Here is a 21,861-nt window from a genome sequence, read left to right on the forward strand (position 1 = left end):
TCAGTACTGCAACGTGCTACACAGGATTGTAGCCTGGGAGCAACAGGCCATACCGTGTAGCCTAGGACAGCAGGCTACACCATGCAGGTGTGTGAGTGCACGCTATGATGTTTGGGCAAGGCGAAACCTCTGAGGACGGGTTTCTCAGACCTATCTGTTGTTGAGTGACACAATGACTGTATATGCTTACATCAGTGGTTTGCTTTGGGGTGGAAGGAATGTGGGGGACTTTTAAAATTCTGTTCCTGACGCTTTCTTGTATTTTCCAGATTTTTTACGCTTCATTTTCTTTGATAATCAGAAAAAAAGATGTCACTTTCTAGGACTGAAAGAAGCCTGCCCATGGGGTACTTTCTTTTCTTGAACTCCAGGCCAGCATCTTCCAGGGTAACCTCTCTGTTACCTGGCTCAGTCCTAGGGCCACCATGGAGCACCTGCCAAGCAGGTACAGCAGATGGCACAGGGACCCAGCGGGGTGGGAGCACACTTGCCCACATGGACTGGGGGCACAGCTGGGAGTCAGCAGATGGGGCCTTGGCCCTGAACTTACTGAGTGAGTCAGGGAAAGTCCTTTGCCTTTTGGAGCCTCTGTGTTCTCTGAAAAATGCTATTGTAAAGATGGAACAAGAACACAGGTTGGTTAGGCTCCGCTCATGGCTGGGACTTGAGGGAAAAAGTTCACTGAATGTTGCCCAACCCTTCACTCTCACCTCCCCCCCCCAGGGTCAATCCCAGTCCAATGGGGTGGAGCCTCCCAGTGCCCTCAGGGCCCCCATTAAGCATACAGGAATTTCCAAGTGTCAACAGCCAAGGGGTCAGTTCTTCCATGAATAGAGTTCTAATGTTCGCCAGCAGAGTAGGGTGACTATAGCTAACAACATAATGTGTATCTCGGCAGGGAGCGATCCTAGCACTTTAGGAGACCGAGACAGGTGGATCGCTTAAGGTCAGGAGTTTGAAACCAGCTTGAGCAAGAGCGAGACCCCATCTCTACTAAAATTAGAAAGAAATTAATTGGCCAATTAAAAATACATAGAAAAAATTAGCTGGGCATGGTGGCGCATGCCTGTAGTCCCAGCTACTCGGGAGGCTGAGGCAGAAGGATTGCTTAAGCCCAGGGGTATGAGGTTGCTGTGAGCTAGGCTGACGCCACAGCACTCTAGCCAGGGCAACAGAGTGAGAGTCTGCCTAAAAAAAAATAAAAACTAAAAAAAATAATGTATATCTCAAAGTAGCTGGAAGAGAAGTCCTAAAATGTTCCCAACATATAGAAAAGATAATACCCTAAATATCCTGACATGTTCATTACACATTCTATGCAGAGAACCAAATAGCACATGTACCCCATAAATATGTACAAATATAATATATGTGTCAGTTAAAAAATTTAAGCCAGAATGAAGCTTAGAGGCCCCCGGAAAACAACAGGGCTGGGCCTGGGCAAAACTAAATTGCGGGCCAGAAATGGGTTAAGACGCCTCTGCAAGCCCCCTGGAGCCCCTGCGTCAGCTGGCGTGCCTTATCCCTGCCGTGGCGCGGCCGGTGCCCTTGGAAGGGCCCCAGGGCTCCACCCACACGCCAGCCCTTGGGCAGGACGATGTGCCACAGCTGCCGCCCGGCCTCGCGAGTGCTGTGATCGCATCCACAGGTTTCCATCCTGGGAACCCAAAAGCACAAGGTGACCCCCGCCCCACCAAGAAAATCTCTGAGGCACAAGGGGATGTCCTGCAATTCCACTTTGCTTTGCAGATCTATTTGGTGGGGTTTCTGGGGTTGGCAAAGAACCCAGCAGAAATTAATTAGACGGGGTGGGGCTAGCACGTTGGTCACATGACAAAGTTAATACATTTTGGGGTGCTGGGGTGCAGTGGCCAGAGGTTTGATATTTATTTATTTGTTTGACACCTCCAACATTTATTGGTCTCCTTTCCTAAAGAAGGAGTAAAAGACCTCAGAACAGGCAACACTAGCCAGGAAGAAATTAACATGCTGATTTTCTTTTTCCTTGGAATTTCATTTCCTTCTATTTCTAGCAAGTGCTGCTGGTTTTCTATTTATCGTAGACAGCTAAAGTTTCCCTTTAACTTATGGGAAAAAAGAGAGCCAATCTGAAGAATAATACTGTATTAAGAGTGTTCAGTACAGGGAGTTTGTGGATATTCAAATTACAATGGTCCCAGTAGGATGAGAATGACAGTCCTGTTTAGTAGAATTCCTTGCCAGTCTCACTGTATCTGGAGTTTTATTGTTTATAAACTAGTGGGCTAAAATCTTTCTTAAGTCAGAAGACTTCGTCCAGCTCTACAGTGCTGATGGGTGGCCCAGAATGAGCTTGGTGACCGAAGAAAACATCTCAAGAGCAGGTACGAGTGGAGCTGGGCTGTGGGAAAGAAGCATCTGCAAGACACAGCTCTGTGATCCATTAGCAATGTCTGCAGGGGTGGGCAGGGGCCAGGGGCCAGGGAGATGCATGCTACATACTTGGCATCCCTGGTCTAGGTCAACCCCTCCAATTTACACATGGGTTATGAAGGGGCGGGGAAGCACAGTGACTTGGGTAGGCTTACACTCTTAGCTGTGGACTCTTTCCACTGACAGTGTCTGGATTTCCTTGCAAGTTGCTGGTGCCCCTCTAGGCCCCTCGCACAATGATTTGCCCAGAGCACTTTAATCTGGAGAAGACTCAGAAGTGACGCAGACCAGAAGTGAAATTGGCCTCCAAGAAGCTGCAGGATCCTGGAGAGGCCCAGCGGGTGGGCATCTGGGCTGTCCATCCCGGTTTCCATAGCACCGTGCCACTTTTAGCTCTTCTATATATGCTACAGGGTGTAACCCAGCAGCCTGCAGCCAAATCACCAGACGCTGTGAGTCCACATTGCCACAAGGCAACTGTCGGTGGGGCCGTTAGACGGGGCCCGGCCTCCTTCCCTGTCCACAGCCCTGCTTTGCCTGCCTGCGGTAGACGGCAGAGGGTTCCGAGCCCTTGAAATAGTTGAAAATCCCCGTCTACACCATCCCCTACCTTATAGTTAGGGATATGAGGCCAGGGCGGGAAGGGACTTGCCCAGGGCCATGCAGTCTGCAGGGAGGACAGCTGGGACCACAAGCCCGGCTCCCCTCGGGATGAGCCGAGGATGCTGGCTCCAGAACGCCCTTCTCACACCTGAGAAATGGCACAGTCCTTTGTAGGTGAAGGAACAATGTTGTCACTCACGCAGTGCATGAAGGGGCTACGGCTTCTGCTTAGAGGCCACGCAGCTCCTGCAGCAAGTCGTGAGCCCATGATAACTGAAGTTGTCCTCCTCTGTAGCCAAAGCAAGTTTAAATACAAAAGCGCATGCAGCCCTGACATCCCGCAGCAGTGCTGGTTTCAAGATCCAGGTGAACGAACCCCTTTCCTGCGGAGAAGCGTTTTGGGAATGTGTCCCAGGTCCCCAGGAGTCTACAGAGCCCCATTTCAGAAAGCAACTCTAACAGGTGGGTGTGAGACCCTCCATTAAGCCCCCACACTGGCTGGGTTTCCAAGTTGGATCCTGGGAAGAGCTTGGCAATTAGTGGCTGCTGGGTTCCAGAGACACCCCTGTGGGAGGGACGTGTGCCCTCGTGGCCACCCAGCCTCGGGGTGGATACGCACAGTCCTCACAGGGCTGGGAGGTGGGCAGGGAGAGAAAGGAAGAAAGAAGGGTGGAGAAGAGAGGGAGAGAGCAAGGGGCGCGCAGAGGCACTTGGACGGAGCTCCACAGGCTTAACTGGCGGGAAACACGATTCTGCCAGCCCTCGCGGAGACTGTGAGCTCCCTTGGTCCCGATCTGTCGATTCTCCCCAGCTGTCTGCCCAACATCTGGCCTATGTAGGTCAACACCTCCAAAGTCTTTTTGGAATTGCAACACCCTGCAGTTTGTTTCATTTCCCAATACCCCGGGGCCGCATTGCCACCGGAATTGCTGAAGTGGGAAAGGAGGAAACCGAGGCACAGAGCGGTGCCATACCTAATGTCAAGCTGCTGGGAAGTGGGGTGGCATGACAGTCAACCCCGGCCATGTCAGACCCTGAGCCCCCTCCCCCCAAGGCCAGGCCTCGGCTCCCCTGGCCCCAGGCCAGAGCTTTCCTGTCCCCAAGTCATCGCCAGGAATCACCACGCTCAGGCGCCGCTGCAAGTGACACACTAGGGGTGGCTGGCTGCCAGTTTTTCTTTTTTTCCCAATTTTTTCAATTAAGTGAATGCTTGGAACAGGGCCCAGATACAAGTGCTCGTGGAGTTCAGCATCAGAAGAGACGCTCCCAACTCAGGGCCGCGTCCCCACTGTTCTCTGTCCTCAGGGCCCGCTGGAAGGCTCCGTGGGGGGGGGGGGGGGAGGCTGCAGGCTCTGATTATACTCGTGTGCAGAGCTGTGCCAAGCTGGCCCTGGGCACGGGAGATGGGGACAGGAGGGGTCCCCCAAGTGCAAGTCTGATCTGTCTGCCCTGCCTCAGAGTCTTTAGTCCACCATTCAGTCATTCAGCATATACTAGAGACCTGTGCACCAGGCTCTGACCCTGAAACACAGGGCACCCTGTGGGCTTTAGGGAGCCTCTGCAACCTGCCCCTCCCCCACTCCAGCCGGCTGCCTCCCACGGGAACGTCCCCTCCCCCTCCCTTGCCCTGCTTAGCTCCTCATCTCTCTAGTGTCAGTGTAGGAGTCACTTCCCCTTGGAAGCCTTAACAGACACCCCGAGTCTGGGCCTGGCTCCCATGTTCCGGGTTCCCTAGGGCCACCCTCTCTCAGCACACGTCCCTCTGGGGGTGCTGGTCTGTTCATACGACTGTCACCCCCACTGCCCTGGGAGCCCTCGGGGGCGGGGGCGGCGTCTGTCTGGTCGCCACCCTCCCCCCAGTGCCTGGCGACAAGGAGCTCTCAGGAAATGTCTGGTAGAAGACAAACAGGCGGAGACGGACAAAAAGCCGAAACAGGGCCACAGTGTCAAAAGCCAAGGTGACCTCACTCCAGGCTCTCCGCGTGCAGCGAGCAACAATGCTCGTGAAATGGCTGAGCGGGCAGCCCACAGCCAAGGGGCCCAGAAACAGAGCGGGCTTTGTTGCAGACGAGCGCAGGCACGGCCCAAGCCTGGAGGAGAAGTCACAGAGGTCCGCATTCCGCCCGGGGCTCCTCTGAAGAGATAAGGAGAAAAGAGGAGACCCGGGGACAATGTCCACTCACATGAAAGCCTCATCCCCTGCATTTAAAAGACGGGACAGCCCGAGGGGGTTATTTGGGGGCACTGGAGTTGTTCTGTGCCCCGCCTGTGGGTGGTTACAAGAACCTACACATCACAGAACACTGTACCAAAAAAGAGGGTTTTACTGCATACATGCAAACTAAAAATTAAAAATAACAATCATTCCTTAATGTCAAAAAATAAAAAAAAAAGAGAGACACAGGTGCTGGCTTGAGAGTACCCGGGTATGAATGTTAGCTCTCAAAAGTGACTCCATTGTGACTTTGCAAGTCACTTCACGGTTCTGAGCCTCCATTTCTTCACCTGCAAAACGGAAGGAGCAGCACCTAGTTTATAGTGTTGGCTGGGGATTAAAGGCACTAACTTGTGACAGGTGCCTGGCACCCTGCCCAGCCGCAAACAGCTTCCAGGGCCATCACTAACAACCTTGTTACACGGGATGAGACCAGGGGAGGCTCGAACTGAGTAAGCATTTCCCTTGGGCCAACTCAAATTTTGCAATGTAAGATATGTTAAAGGGAAAAGTCAGGATGAGATATGTTAAAGGGAAAAGTCAGGAATGTCACGCCTTGAAACCAGATCAATGAGTGCAGGTATGCTGCACACCCTCTGGGCCACTTTCCCCTACCTGACAGTCTTATCTAGAGTGGTGGGAGCAAGAACTGCTTCCAGGGCTGGCCAGCAGGGCACCTCCAGCTTCCAGACTGGGACACCTACGTGGTGGAAACTCGCTGCTCCAGGCATGCAGCTCCAGCCCCGGCCTCTGGCTGCCAGCTCACGTCCTGCTGTTCCCACACATCTGGCCCAAGGCAGCGTGGGGAACTTTCCAATGGCAAGCAGAGGTGCTGGCAGCTGGAGCCCAGGCTCCAACCTGAAGGCTGGCTTTCTAGGAAAGTCTCCAGGGCAGGCACTTGGGGCTTGTTGAGATCTTCAAGGCTGCCTGGCGCCAGAAGAGCCCGGGCAATGCAGGAAACAGAGCTGGGTAAAGATCGCAAGTCGGGGCCTCTCCTGTGTTGACAGGGCTGCCCACACTGAACTGAGCGGCCAATGAGAACACCCACTATGTGCAAAGCACCCAGGCAGCAGGGTCAAAGCTGTCCTCAAGGAGCACATGATAAAGATGGCAGCAATCCCACACATCCTCCACACAGTGAATCAAAACCAGCCACATTTATTAAGCTGATTACATGCTACACTGAGTACTTCCTTTATGGTATGTCACTGAATCTGGAGACTCAGAGAGGGGAACTGGCTTATCTAAGGTCACACAGCAGCATGACATAGGGCCAGGAACTGAACTCAGACTGTGTGCTGTTGGAGGAAAAGCCCAGGATATATGGTCAGATGGGTCTTGGTTCACATCTAAAGAGTCTAGCACAGTGCCTGGCATGCCGTAGATGCTTAACAGAGAAGGCATTAGTAGAATTCTCTCACAGGCTGCAGGCCAGCTAAGCTTTTACAGAGGAGATGAGGACTAATTCTGCTGGTAGAGCTTGGAGAGGCTTTCCAGATGAAGAAATAACTTTTTAGATTTTGAGGGGTGCATAGGAGTTCTCTAGCTAGGGACCAACACCTAATGAGCACTTGCCAAATCCCCAGCACTCTGCCCTCAAGAAACTCTGTGGAGTGGAGCTTATCAGCTACCCCATTGTACAGTGCAGAAAACTGATATTAAGAGAGGTTACGTCACTTGTCCTAAGTCGCACAGCTGGTTAGGGAGGGGGTCAGAATTGGAACTCGGGTCTGCCTGACTCTGGAATACCCATCCTGAACCAAGAGGACCAGGCAGCAGATGGGCGTGTGGACCCTAAGCCCCTGCGCCCGCTGCGTCTGGCTTCCGAGAACAGCAGAGCCAAGTTCTAAACCTGACTCCACCACTTTCCCGCCGGGAGACCTCAGGCAACTCCTGCTGTTCGAAGTAAACCATTGCAGAACCGTCGGTGCTCCACGATGTGCAGATTAAATGAGCTAATGAGCCAGGACGTGGCCCCAACCATAACCCCAACCACACTCACTGCCCCCAACAGTACTTTTCAGACTTGGCTGCTCAGTACACACAGGAGAGCTTCTTAAAAAACACCAGAGCTTGGCCGGGCGCGGTGGCTCACGCCTGTAATCCTACACTCTGGGAGGCTGAGGCGGGCGGATTGCTCAAGGTCAGGAGTTCGAAACCAGCCTGAGCAAGAGCGAGACCCCGTCTCTACTATAAATAGAAATTAATTGGCCAACTAATATATTAGAAAAAAATTAGCCGGCAGGTGGCACATGCCCGTGGTTCCAGCTACTCGAGAGGCTGAGGCAGGAGGATCGCTTGAGCCCAGGAGTTTGAGGTTGCTGTGAGCTAGGCTGACGCCATGACACTCACTCTAGTCTGAACAACAAAGTGTGACTCTGTCTCAACAAAACAAAACAAAACAAACCACCAGAGCTTGCCCCTCACCAGCCCTTCACACTGTCTGGGTTCACACTGGCCCTATAACTTCCCAGCTGTGTGGTCCTGGGCAAGCCCTATCTCAGCGCTGTTTCCTCCTCTGTAAAATGGGGGTTATGTAGCGCCTGCCTCTCGGGGTGATCGAAAGGATTAGCTGACCTAGTGTAAAGCCTTAAGCACAGTGCCAGGCATACAGTCGGTACTCAATAAAGGGTGGTCATTGTTTCTTCTACTCCCTTCCCCCTCTGCCTGCAAGTTAGTGGGTTCAAAGATGATGATGTGTGCAGAGGCCTTGATCCTACCAGTCGGGGGTCAGGAGATCCCCAAAGGCTGGCATATTCTAGAGCAAGGAGGTAAAAGGAGGGGGTCTCTCCCAGCTGAGGGGCCCAGGCTGGCTGCAAAGGTGCGGCAGTGAGGACAGAGCAAGCAGCCTGGCAGCGCTCGCATCCTGGCCCTTCCCCGCCCTTGTCCGCTCCTGTCTCTGCCCATCCCCGCCCCCACCCCCTTCCGCAGTCTCAGACCAGGCACCTACTCCTAGATGCTGGCAGCAGCCTCCTCCTCATGCCCCTGCCCCTCTGCTCACCCGACACGCAGCATCTGGCCTGATTCCCCTCTGCCTTAGAGTGTCTTAGTGGCCCCCGTTTGGTGAAAAACAGCAAAATGCCATGGATTCACATATAATGAGTATTTCCTCACTACTGGCCAGGCTCTTGCCAACCCTTCCACCCCTATGGGACGGGTTCTATCATCGCCCCATTTTACAGACGGGGTAATGTCTAGGGAGGCGACGCCTTGTTCAGTTCAGGCCCTCACAATTGCCAGCTTTCTGCAGTGGCTCCCTGTCTGGCCTCCTGCCTCAGTGGGACCGTGGGCAAGGGCTTGGCCCAGGGACACTGTGCCTGGCTCCACAGTCTGGACGCCAAGGCCTGGGTCCAACGAGTGGGCGGAGAGCTCAGGAAGAAGAAAGTTCAGCAGGACAGTCAACACCAGCCCTTCCTCTCACTTAGCGGATAAAGGAGGGGGCTGCATGAGTGGGTTTCAAACTTTGTAAATCCAAGGAGCCCCTTTTCTTGCATGAAATTGTGGGTGGCTCCTGAGGCCAGATTCTGTGGGTGCCCTTGGCCACCCTGGGACACCCCCACCTTGCTGGCTCCTAATCTGGCAGAGAATAATCCCTCAGACCCAATTTGAGCCCTGTGTGGGCTTTCATGCTAGTCTGCATTGTTCTCTCCTTGGTAGAGAAAACTTTGGTAACGAAGGGCATCTGGACCATTTAATGTAATCACTGACAACATCCTAGAGTCTAGAATGTGCCCACTGCCCCCATTTTAGCAATCCTATGGGGCCACGCTGTTCTCCTCCTTCCATCCTACAGTGGAACAAAGTTAAGGCCCAGGGAGGTAAGGAACTCGCTCAACTAAGCTAGGAATGAGCAACCTGGCTGCAGGGTCTGAGGTCTTAAAACCGTCCACGTTTCCACCAGAGATGAGGGTTTGGGCACACTTCTCAGATCCTTTTACTATACATGGAAATATTTCTCAAAATTAAGATCACATGGCATACATGATTGTTTTCACTTGCATTACATAGTGAGCATTTCCTCATTAAAAGTTCTTTGAACAAACCACTTTTAAAGGTGCCTTCACAGTCTAGTTAAGGCTGTACCATTTATTCAATCTTGCCTCCAATGACAAACATTTAGGCTACTTTGAACATAGTTTTAAATTATTATAATTAAATATATAATTATAATAGCACACTGCTGAATATCCAAATATATAAATCTTCAGGGAAAACTGCTATAAAATGTAAGGGGTACAGGCTGGACTAGGTCATGCAGAGCTGCGGTCCCAACCCCTGGGTCCAGGACTGGATACCAGTCCACAGGCTGTTAGGAACCAGGTGCCACAGCAGGGCGTGAGCAGCAGGGCGTGAGCAGCAGGGCGTGAGCAGCAGGGCGTGAGCGAAGCTTCGCCTGTATTTACAGCCGCTCCCCGTCTCTCGCATCACCGCCTGGGCTCTGCTCCCGTCAGATCAGCGGGGGCATTAGACTGTCATAGCAGCGTGAAGCCTACTGCAAACTGTCCACATGAGGGATCTAGGCTGCTGCTCCTCATGAGAATCTAATGCCCGATGATCCGAGCGGGGCTGAGGCGGTGATGCCAGCACTGGGGAGCGGCTGCAAACACAGATTGTCATTAGCAGAGAGGTCTGACTGCACAATAAATGCAATGCGCTTGAATCATCCTGAAACCATATCCCCCCTACCCCGGTCCACGGAAAAATTGTCTTCCATGAAACAGGTCCCTGGTGCCCAAAAGGTTGGGGACTGCTGATTTAGAGCATGTTTCTCAACGTATAGTCATTCCAGACTGCCCATGTCAGACCACTTGGGGTCACTTGTTAACAATGCACATCATTAGTCTGATAAGTGATGATGACAGTAAAGCTAATGATAATAGGTAACCGTTTATTCAGTGCTTTGTCATGCCAGGAACTGCTCTAGACGCTTTATGTGAATAATTCACAGGAGATACTATTGTTACCCTCATTGTTCAGAAGAGGAAACCGAAGCACAGAGAGGTTAAGTCATACAGCCAGTAAATGGCAGAGCCAGGTTAAATCCATGCCATCTGGCTTCCACGTCCAGCCTCTGAAACTTCTACCCAAAAATTTTTCATCATTTTTTGGAGATGAGGACCCCTTTGGCAGTCTGAGAAAAACCACCTATGGACACCCCTTTCTTGGAATGATTTCAAATGAACAAAACGCATGGGATTCCAAATGGAACTAGTTAAACTGAATTACAGTTATCAAAACGTTTCAAAAGACAAAACTGTGATACACGTACACTTCTATTAAAACAACAACAAAAAAACCTCTAGCGGTGGGTGTAATGACACCACGATTCCCGGTGGTGATGAGTATAAATGGTCTGTGAGGACTCATGCAACAGCTGTCCAGTAAGATGGAAATATCAGTGAATTTCTAGTGGTGACAAAGTCGCACGTGGTGCTAACATCACCAAGGGCCATTCCTTCATTCAAGGGCCCTTCGATTCATTCATAATGGAAGGCAATGCCAAATTTCAGTTGGAGGCTAGTAAAAATTAAGATATAAATTTCTCCCCTTCAAGTTCAAGCCCCCTTTGAATTCCACCTACGTCAGGGACCCTACTGCTAGTGGGCCTTCCCAGTCCCAGAACACCCCTCACCCTTGACCCCAGCTGAGAGGACACCTCTCTGTCCCAGCAGAGATGGGCGGCCCAGGCCACGTCACAGCCCTTACCCTATGGTGACGCATTCTAAATAGATGGTGACCTCTGTGAGGACAAGACTGTGCCTGGTCATCTCAGCCTCGCTCTGGCTCTGGGCCACAGCTGGCCCAGGGCAGACAATAAACCCACATCTGTGGGACTGACTGGAAGCCAAGGGCGGCCTGAAGCCATAGGCTGCTGATTCACACCTTGGCTGGGGAGGAGGAAGTGATGACGCCATTGCGTGGGTTCTTGCTTTCTTTGCCAACACGGGGCGGGGGTGGGGGGGTATCCATGTAATTCTGCTTAATTAAGCAAAACAGATGATACTATCCTTATGTGTTTGAAGGCAACTTTTCCCTCCAAGTCTGGGGCGGGGAGTGGTGGGTGGATTGTACCCTTATTAATAGTCAACAACACACAGTAGAGCTGAGTGTGATCCTGGGCAAACTGCTTCACCCTTCCAAGCCTCAGTTTCCACATTTGTGAAATGGGCTAATGAGAGCACCCATGTCGCAGACGTCTATTGTTTCCACCTGCCCAGGCTCCATGTCCCCTTCTCCCAACAACAGTCCCCGGAATTTCCTTTGACAACTATTCCTACTTGAAAATGGCAGTGGGACTGTCAACCGTGATATCCCGCCCCCACTGGGGGATGGTCAGGTGATCTGGCTGGGGCCACTCAGATCCTCTCTTCCTGGAACTGGACTCCGGAGTGGCTAGAAGGTGTGAACACACTGCAGCAGCCGCCTGCCTCTGCTGATGCCCTGATGCTCACTGGTAGTTTCCACTTCCTGGCTGGCTCCAGCCGCCCATGTTCTTTCCATCTCCAGCTGCAGAGCTTTCCCCTTGACCCTGCCAGCCCCGACTCTGCAATGCGCCCCCTCGGGCGTAGGTGAGCCAGGTTTGTTTCTGTCACTTGCAATCCCAGAATCCTGACTAATACTCCTTACCTTGCTGTGCTCATTCAGTGACCTACAGCATGCAAAGCCTTGAGCAAACAATAGGCAGATAAATGACAGCTATTCTATAATAGTACAAAGAAAAAATGCTATTAAATTTTGAGAAGAAAAACAAGTCTGGAGTTATTTAATCCCCCCAAATTTCAGAATTCCACTGGCTGGCACAGTCCCCTCCCTCCTTCCCTCTCCAACTCCATCTCCACTGCCCACACGCGGCCCCACGTGGACAGGGCCCCCGGGTGTGTCCCCTCATCTCCTGTCAGGGGCTCTCCTACCCGCTCATCAAGCCGGGCAGTCCTTCTGAGAACCAGCTCCCCCACCTAGTCCCGTGACTTCCACCTTGGGCTGCCTCTCGTCCCCAGCCCTGGCCCTGCTGGGGCGCTAGGCTGCGGCCATGGCCGTCCTGAGGGTGGGGCCCACGCCTTCCAGCCTGCGGTTCTCGGCTGTGAGCAGCCCCAGGCCCATCTGGCCCCCGCCTACCCTCGGAGCGTCTTCCTATCACTCAAATCTCTTCTGCTTCTTCAAGCACACCAAGTGCCAGGCTTCCTGCTTCTCTGCCCCCCTCCCTGTCCTCTCCTCCTGAAAGCCCTGTACCCTTGTCCACTTGGCAACACCCCTGCCATGCTTTGTGATCGGCCTCAGGTCACCTCCCTGTACTGCCTTTCCCAAGTCCAAGTCCTCCAGAAGCCAAGGGCACAGGCCTCTGCGGAGTCCCCAGGTTCCAGACTGGCCCCAAACGACCTGTCTGCCTGCCTGTCCCTCTTGGGACACTGACCTCCTTGAGGTCTCAGTCACTCGTCTGCTCATCCATACGTCACCCCAGCGCTTCACGGTGCCTGGCCCCGGAGTGGTCTGCGTTTGTTCGGTGAATTCTCGAGAGACACAGTTGATACTACAACGTAGGAAGGTTTCTTGGTGGTGGCGGTTGTTTTAAAGTGGTAATTCTGGCAGCCTTGCCAGATAAAGTACAGGATGCCCAGCAAAATTTGAATTTCAGATAAACAATGAATAATTGTTTTGCATAACTATGTCCCAAATATTGCATGTTTATCTGAAATTCAAATTGAACTTGGCATCCTATATCTTCATTCATTAAATCTGACCACCTTTACCCATGGCATGGCCTGAGACAGGGCTGCAGAGCCGGCAGTAGAGCTCTGCCTCCCCTCTGCCCCACCCAGCCCGTCTCCCTCCCCCACTGGCCCAAACTGGCCAAGGCCGGGGCTTGGAATCACGGCCCAACTAGGCAGCAAGGAAGCGGGGAAAAGGCCTGCAGTTTGAAGGGGGTGGATGCCCGATGGCGTGTGGCAAGGCTCGGGCCCGCAGGCTCCTGCAGAGGCAGCGTCCGTCCGGGGAGCAGCCCACCAGCCCTGCCCACCGGCCGGCTGCTGGAGACACTGGGCCTCCTGCGTCTATCACGTCAGTGGTTCCCACGTCATGTCAGGGGCGAAGGATGACAGCTCCACCCAGGGTCCAGGCGACCCCACTGACAAGGCCTCTGGGAAAGGGACCAAAGACGCTCAGCTTCTGGGCACTACCCCAGCCCGGGACACTCCAGGGACAACTGTCCAGCAGTGCCCCTCCTCAGGCACTCTGCACAAAAGCTCACTGACTCTCCCCAGCAAAGCCACCCACTTCTCAGAGAAGGCTCAGGGCCAACAAGGAATGACAGAACCGGACTGGAACCCAGGCTCTGACTGCAGGAGCCACATGGCCTTCTGAACAACCTCTGTCTTCTCCTCTGGCCAAGGGCGGCGCTCACACCTCACTGGCTGGGCCCAGTAGCCTAACAGGCTCCCTTTCCTGAAGCTGGGACCCACAGCTGGCCCAATCGCTGGAGGGAAGGGGAAAACTGAGTCAGGGGAAGCAAGACTGCTCCACCCCCCCCCCACCCCCCCCCCCCCCGTGCTCCCTCTGCCTCATCTCTTTCTCCAAGGAAAAACGGATGCACGATTTGCAAGCAGGACGTGAGCGTCACAGAGGAGAACTACAATGGAACGGACCGGGTGGCCCTGCTACCTTCCTTGTTTGGCAGTGCGATGACTGTGCTGCTTGCTGACTCGCGTGGGTGTCTGGGTGGGCGACAAGAGGATGCATGAAATGCGCAGGGGCATGGGACGCGGTGCACGCCTCTAACCCAGATGACCTTCCTGGTGCTCCCATGAACTCAGGGTACACACCAGGCTAGGTCTGCAGAACTCGAGCCTGCAGTTCGTCCCAACCCAACTCAGCTGCAAGCACTTTGGTGAAGGGCCTGGACGTGCTGAGCAAGGAGCATTTTGACGAGGAAAGCATCTGCCCAGGCCTTCCCTCGTGGTATCTGAAACTCATCGCTTTCCACTTCTCCTGTTCACGGCCTGCAAAGCCACATCCAGAGAGACCTCCCTGTGCGGCGGGCTGCGGAAAGCGCCTCTGAGCCCGGCGCCTGCCTCACAAGGACAGGCTCTCCCTGGAGTCCGGAGAATCCACTGGGATAGGACAGGGTGGCAGGATGTGGGAATCTGGCTGCAGCCACCCAGCTTGGCACAGCTTCTTTTTTAAAATGAGCATTCGCTGTTTTTTATTTTTACTAAAAACAAAAATATGTGTTCGCTGCAGAACATTTGGAAAACAGAAAAGCACAGACAAGCAAAAAAAAAGTGACATATTTTATCAGCGATATTTCTGGGCTTACGTAGACACATATTTTCATCCTTCCTTTGCAACCAGGTGGGAATCAGCCGAAGCATGTTATTTTACAAAGCAGCTTTAACTATTTCATATTCCCACGGCAGAAGATGAAACACGGTTTTACCACCTGGATGGTATTCTAGCACGTGGATGTAGCATGTATCATTTATCTTGTCCTATACTGATGGATGTTTAAGTGGTTACCAGCTTTTTACTATCATAAATGATACATATTGGCACACTCTTAATGCAGCATTGTCATCAAGCCCCGATTAGATGGTAGGCCCATTAAATCCCCACATTAGCCCTATGGAATTGGAACTGTTATTATCCCCATTTTACAGATGAGGACACTGAGGTACTCAGAGGGAATTTGTTGGAGGTCACACAGTTGGTAGGTGGCAGAGCAGGGGTTTGAACTCAAGCTGTCTGATGTACTTTGCTCACCAGAAGCATGGAATGGCAGATTCAGAGTTGAACTAAAGTGACATTTAAATAATTTGAAAACATGACAGCTCCATCTCCTCTGATCTTGCAATACCTGCAGGAGCCCAGAGTGTAAGAGAAGTAGTTGGGAGATGCCCAATGGGCACGGATCTCCCAGTGGGAGATGCCCTCCCTGCAGGGGCAGGGGGACCAGAACGGAGAAGCATGGCTGACCACACCCCTGGCAGAGCATCCTAGAAGGACATCAGCACAAAAATGTCCTTGGCTTGCCACTTGCTTGGCTGAGCTTGCCTCTGGGACAGGCACCTGCTTTTTTTCAATCAAAAGAAAGCAATAGCCATTAAAAAAACAAAACAAAAATACCTAGCCAAGGGGCCTTAGGAGGGCTCTACCTCTGTGTGACAGACATAGCACAGGACAAGAACCCACCTGTGGGGCAGGTAAGAACAGTGCTGCCTTGCTCACGGGCCTATACCAGCAGCAGCGTGGCCCAGCCTGGGGCAGGCACCCTGCAAATGCCATGTGCCCTTGGGGAGCAGGTGGGAAGGCAGCATGGAGATTTGGATGGTGGCTATTATTATAATTAGCAGGATTTTTCATGACTACCATTCATGGGGTGTCTTGTGCACAAGGCGTCAGGCTCAGTATGCGCAGTAAGTTCCATGACCATGCCATTTTACAGACCCCCACGTGGTGCATCTGCACTGTCACGCAGCTCAGGAGCCCTTGAAGAGGGCTCCAAGCCGGAGCTTTCCATCATGAAGGTAACGGTGGGTCAGTGAGAACGTGCCAGTAGCCGGCACTTCTCCCTAGCAGCAGGGATGGAGTGCAGATCAAGTGCACAGGTTGTCAGAGCCCGCGTGATTGTCTTAGAAGGAAGTCACAGCACCCATTTTACAAATGTGAAAACCAAGATGGGGTTAAGTGAGTTGCCCAAGGCCATGCAGAACTTAAACACAGATAAGGTTGTCTCCTTCCACTCAAGTTTGCTGCCCTGCCCTGCGTGGTCCCACAAAAGGGTGACTGGTAGCTGGGAAACAGAATGCAGCTAATTTGGGCAGCCGATCCATGGTTTGTTCCAGACCACTGGGCACACCAGCTGGAGACCCCCCACGGGACTGAGATGAGAATGCCGGTAATGCTCTAGCCTTCGAAACTCAGCACGGTGAGCCCCGGGCTCCCGGAGCCTGGCACATCCATGAGAGAGGTTTCAAGACTCGCAGCACAGGGCCTGCTAACCCATCACTCCGGGGCACAACCTCCCCAGAACTTCCCAAGCAAGAATGACTAAGGGCCGGTGGTGGCCTGTAGTTCCTCAGTCCAGGCCAAATTAGCAGTGAGATCAGTGAAGGGCCCAGGGCAGCCCTCGTATCTCGCATAAAGGGAAACTGGGGCCCAGAAACATAAGTGACCCCCCAAGGTCACTTGGCTTGGCGGTGCAATCACAGGGATGCTCTATGTCTCTCCCAGACACAAAGGCATCTGGCCCAATTCCCACACAGCCACTCCTTGCTGCATGACCTCAGGCATGTGCCTCTACCTCTCTGAGCCTCCAGTTCCCTCAAGGGGAAAACAGGAACACTAATGTAATGACCTGAAGGATTAGTATCCTGGATCTATAAATCAATCCTACAATCAATAAAAGACAAATAAACCAATATATCTTAAAAAGAGGTAAAAGATAAAGACAGGCAATTCATACAAGAGGAAACTCAAATAGCTGGCAAAGGCGTAAAAAGCTGCTCAACCTCACTGGCAAGTAGGGAAACATGAACAAGCACCACCACGAGATACTATTTTACATCCACCAGATGGGCAAAAACGAAAAAGTGTGACAACATGGAGTGTCAGCAAGGACACAGAGCAAAGGGAACCCTGGGATATAAATGCACACACCCCAAGGCCCAACAGTTGCACCTTGGGTATCTGCAAGGAAGCAGCCGTGAGAAGCTGGCTGCTGGGACCACACTGACAAGAGGAGCCTGACGAAATAGGGGAATGTTCATCAATGCGATGCTCAACAGCAGTTCAAATGCACTAGAGCTACATGAATCAACGCAGAACTCAAAAGTGGAATGTTTTTATGTAGTTTTAAAACATTTACAACAATACAAGATTTGGGGGAAGCGTTAAAAAGGGAAAACCATGAAAAGGCTCAAGGGCTGGGGTGGGAAGGGGACTGGTTGTAAATGGGTGCGAGAGACCATTTTGGGGATGATGGAAATGTTATAAAACTGGGTTGTGGTGACGGTCGCACCGTGCTATAAATTTACTAAAAAAATCAGTGAACTATACACTCACAATGGGTGAATTTTATAATATTAAATTATATCTCCATAAGCTGTCCATGAAAATATTGCATCTATTAGTCTATTTTTAAAAAGTACATGGGAATAAACATCAAATGCAGGATAGTTTTTTGTGGGGCAAGGGTGGTGTTGGAGCGTACACAGGGGGCTTTGCATCTATAATGCAAATTTTATTTCTTACGAATAAAAATTAAAAAGATCTGAAATGAATATGGCAAAACAGAGATTGGACAGACTTGGAAGGTATACAGGTAGGTATTTACCCTATGTGTCTGTATGTTTGAAATGTTACATTACTATAATTAAAAAGCACCTATTTGAAAGGGCAGTTGTGACGCCTGAACACTCCTAGAGCTCACGCCGGCGCCTGGCCAGCGCCTGCGGAAGCTGCGGCCCTCTCATTCTTGCTGCCCTGGGTACTACGGCCATCTCGCTCCCCTTGACACTTGCAGGCGTCCCCAGGCCACTGCTGCTGACTCTTCTAAACCAAACACTTCTGTACATCCCTCTCCTGTGCGGCAAACGGGGTGACGCAAATAAAACCCTCAAATCCTACGGGAGCTCCCCTCACGCCAGAAGACAACCTGGGCAGGAAGGGCCTCCCCGGATGCTATCCTCGGAAGCCCCCCCTCCATTCATTCCCAAAGCCCTGGGCTCTAAGGCAGGAGGTGCTGGCAGAGAAAGGCAGCGGCCCCCAAGATCTGCATCTGCCTGCCCCGGACAGACGGCAGTGGCTCCAGAGAAGGCCCCTCCAAACGATGGTAACAACATCATCAACCCGACTCTCGGATCTCACAGGCCCTGGGAGCTCCGCCCCTGCTTTCTCCACACCTGGCCTGTGGCTCTGCCCCTGCGCCCACTGATGTCATCTCTATCCACAGGTGAGTGAGGCAGGGGCTGGGGAGGATGCCATCCTGGTCATGGAGAAGGCGCCCTTTCAGGTGGGACAGGTGGCCCAGCCTGGAGGGGCAGCCTCGAGCTCAGGCGCAGTTCTCCAGTGACATCTGCAGCAACTGTGACCTGTCCCCTTGTAGGCAAATGAGTGACGAGCGCGGAGTGGTCGAGTGGCTGCAATGGGGGGAAGGATGGTGAGGAATTAAAGTGTGTGGTGGCCAGGACTCTCAAAAACTGATTTACATGTTCTACAGTGTACGGCTGGTGTAGGGGGGCTGTGATGTTGCCCCACCCCCCAGGGGAGCATGTAGCAATCAATGCCTGGGGACATTTTTGGTTGTCCCAATTCGGAAGGCGGATGCTACTGGATCTAGCGGGTAGAAGCCAGGGCTGCTGCAGAACACCCTGCAGTGCACACGGCAGGCCTCCCCTATTAAAGAATGATCAGCCCCGAATGTCAAGTGTCGAGGCTGAAAAACTCTGCCCTGGAAGGATGTAGCAGGATTTACAATTCGCAGATCACGGAAGCTGGAGCTCAGAGAGGTAAACCAAGCAGCACACTTCACACAGCTCCAAGCGGCAGAGCCCCTGGACCGTCCGGCTCCCCTGCTGACGCGGTCTCTCCAGGGTGGCTTCGGAAAGGGGGACACCAAATGAGAGTCAAAGCCCAGGCCCACCAGTAGCTGCGCCTGTGCCCATTCTTTCCAGAGTGTGTGGGTCGGGTGGGGCTTGGGAACTGCAGTGGCGGCTGCTGCAGTCGGCCCCAGCTGGGCACAGACCCCTGCCGCCACAGCAGGAAGTCTTCTGTCCTGTGGATGACTCAGGCTTCAGCTCAACCCGTCACCCCTCCTCATCTGATGCACCCCAAGAAGGGAGAGTCACTCTCATGTGAGTGACTAAACCACACACAGAAAAACAAATTTGTGGTGAAGTGGCCTCCCTCCATGTGACTACGGCATGTTCCCAACCAGTGACATGACATCTCGGGGCAGGCAGGTAGGGAGCTAAGAGTTATGGAACCCCAACCCCGCCAGTCCCCTGGTCGCTTCCCTGAGGAAGTGGACACCATCACACCCATTATATAGATGAGGAAACTGAGGCTCAGAGAGGCTACACAGCTATAAGATCTGAACCCTGATCTATGTTTTAACTTAAGAGACTTGACTCAGAGGGCCCCTGAAAAGTGGTTGAATAGAAAGATGCCCCTGATAGGTGCAAAACCTTCAACAAACTGGCAAAGAGGGATTTGGTTGAGCAGAGAATAAAGAGCTTCTGGGTTATCACAAATGGTATGGCGGATTTCCCAGCGTGGGGGAGGACTTCGCTCTGAGCCACTGTGGGGGTTCTGGGGGTGGTACGGCCCAGGGAAGCATCACTTTCTGAGGTCCAACACACACGGACTCACATCCTGCCCTGCTCCTGACCGCGACCTCAGGTGTGGGACCTCACCTTCCTGGGCCTTAGTTCCTCATCTGTCAAATGGGCTCGAGAAGCCCTGTCTGACACGGGTGACAGGAGAGGCAGAGACAGCGGGTGGACGGTGCTGCCCAGCCCTGGTGGCTGTGTCTATTCTGGTCTTGCAGCTCACAGGCCTGGTGGGAGGCGGCGTGGAGAGCCCCAGACTTCCTTCTGTTGCCATGTTGGTGAGAACTGTCTTCATACCAAAGAGGCAACTCATTTACACACTCAACAGGCTCAAACAAGAAACCAAGACTTGGCAGCATTTGAAACAGTTAAAGAAAAATAAAAAAAGGAAGAGAGGGGAAAAAAGACAATTTAGCTCAGCTCTAGAATCAAGGGAAACTTTACTCTATTTAAAGATGCCACAGGTCCAGGAAATAGCTTCCCACCGCCTGGCTGAGGGCTGAATAACCGGCTGCCCAGCCAATAACAATACGGGCTCGCTCAGCACACCCTTTCTTGCAGGGTGCAGAGTGGATTCCTGGCTATCTCCTTCCAGAATTCCACAGGCTTTTTGTGAAAGGCACTAGATCTACTTTGTCAGAATGAGTTTCTTAAAAAAAAAAATAGATCCAAAAACGACTTCCAGGGAGGCCAAGGAGCTTAATTTAGCCAGCCAACGCCCTTTTCTATTCATTGTTCTACACTTCTTTGTTAGGATTTTTCCCTCCCTCTCACTCTTCTTCCCTTCCTGGTTAACTTCTCCGAGCTGGGCTCGGCCATGCCTAGCACTTCCCGCCGCCAGAGACACCAGAGCCCCTTTCCCCGCCCGCGGCCCCTCTAGGCCCCTCCTGCCACATCCTCTACTCCTCCTGCCAGAACCAGCGCGGGGTCCGGGGCCACCGAGTCTGCGACGTTGCCCCCGTCCGCAGGGGCTGCCACGTTCCACCTGCGGGTCACCGTCCGCCCCGGGCACACGCACACCTTCCAGGACGGGGAAGCGCCAACTCTGTGTCTAGAACCTGCAGCCCCTTTGAGCCTCAGTCTTCCCATCTGCAAAATGACGCCACTGTCCCCCTTTTCTCGAGTCCTCGCCAGCTCCAACCAAGATTCCCATTTCACAGAGGGAGACAGCAGGAGGAAACTTTCATACATTTCAAAACAGAAGTTAATAAACGACATTGGTGCCAATAAAAAAATAAAATAAGACAGAAGCTACTGGACAGGGGGGGCAGGGGCTGCTCTTAACCCTCTAAAGGCGCAGCCGCGCACACGGCCCACTCCCGGAGATGTCCTCCCACCGCTCCGGCCGGTCCCGCGAAGGACGGGGCCAGGCTCGGCGGTCCCCGGAGGGCTACCTGTGGCGGGCACCGCGGTGTGAGCGCCGCCAGACCACGCGGGGGGCCGGCCGGCCGGGCGGGCGGGCTGCGAACCGGCGCCCCCGCCTCCCTCCCTCCCTCGGGCGCTGTCCCCGCGCCCGCTGGCGCCAGACTCTGCCCGCCGGGCAGCGCGCGAGCGGGGACCGCAGGGGACGGCAGGGAGGGCGCAGGCAGGGCCGTGGGGCGAGAGGGGAGAGACGGAGGCAGCGGGAGGGCGGGGAGCGGGACACCGGCGGCGGCGGCAGGCGGGAGGGCGGGAGGCGGGGAGGGGCCCGGGAGGCAGAAGTTTGCGGAGCCGGGCCTGCCGCCCCGGGGGCGCGGGCCGGAGGGGGCGTGGGGCCGCGCCGCACTCACATAATGCTTGTTGGGCACCCGCCGCTTCTGCACGTCCAGCACCTTCACCTCCACGATGCTGCGGCGCGGCGGCATGGCAGCTCGTCCGCCCGCCGCGGGCCCGAGCGCGGGCGCGGGGGGCGCGGGGTGCGGGCGCCGCCGCGGGCCGGAGCCGGGCAGGGCCGAGCGCGGTCGCAGCCGGCCGAGCACGAGCCGCCGCCGCCCTCCGCTCGGCGCGCTCTCCGCCCGGCCCGCCGCCGCCGCCCCGGCCCGCCCCCCGCGCCGCCCGGCCCGGCCCCCGCGCCGCCCGCCCGCCTTAAAGGGCCCGGCCGGCTCCCGCCCCCGCGCGCACCCCGCCGGCCACGCTCGGCCCCCGCCGGGCCTTTGTCCGGGCGCCGCGCCGCCGCGCCGGGGAGGGGGCGCGCGTGCACCCGCCGTCGGTGCGCTGATTGACGTGTCGGTTCGTTCCCGCTCGCGCTCGCTCCGGGAGCCGCCGTCCAGCGCCAGATTGGAGAGCCGGGCTCTCCGGTTCGAATCCCGGCTCTGCCGCTTCTCCACTTCC

General features: G+C 53.9%; 1 protein-coding gene across 1 annotated transcript in view; it reads right to left on the reverse strand.

Annotated features, from left to right (window-relative positions):
• SH3PXD2B (SH3 and PX domains 2B) overlaps positions 1 to 21,523 on the reverse strand; it is a 105,028-nt gene extending 83,505 nt beyond the window's left edge. Inside the window, exon 1 of the mRNA XM_012765497.3 lies at positions 21,321 to 21,523. Within this exon, the coding sequence (XP_012620951.3) occupies positions 21,321 to 21,395 (75 nt within the window). The 5' untranslated portion in view covers positions 21,396 to 21,523. The remainder of the gene's footprint in view (positions 1 to 21,320) is intronic.
• Between the last annotated feature and the right edge of the window lie 338 nt (positions 21,524 to 21,861).

This window comes from Microcebus murinus, chromosome 21 (genome assembly GCF_040939455.1).
Source record: "Microcebus murinus isolate Inina chromosome 21, M.murinus_Inina_mat1.0, whole genome shotgun sequence".
NCBI lineage: Eukaryota > Metazoa > Chordata > Mammalia > Primates > Cheirogaleidae > Microcebus > Microcebus murinus.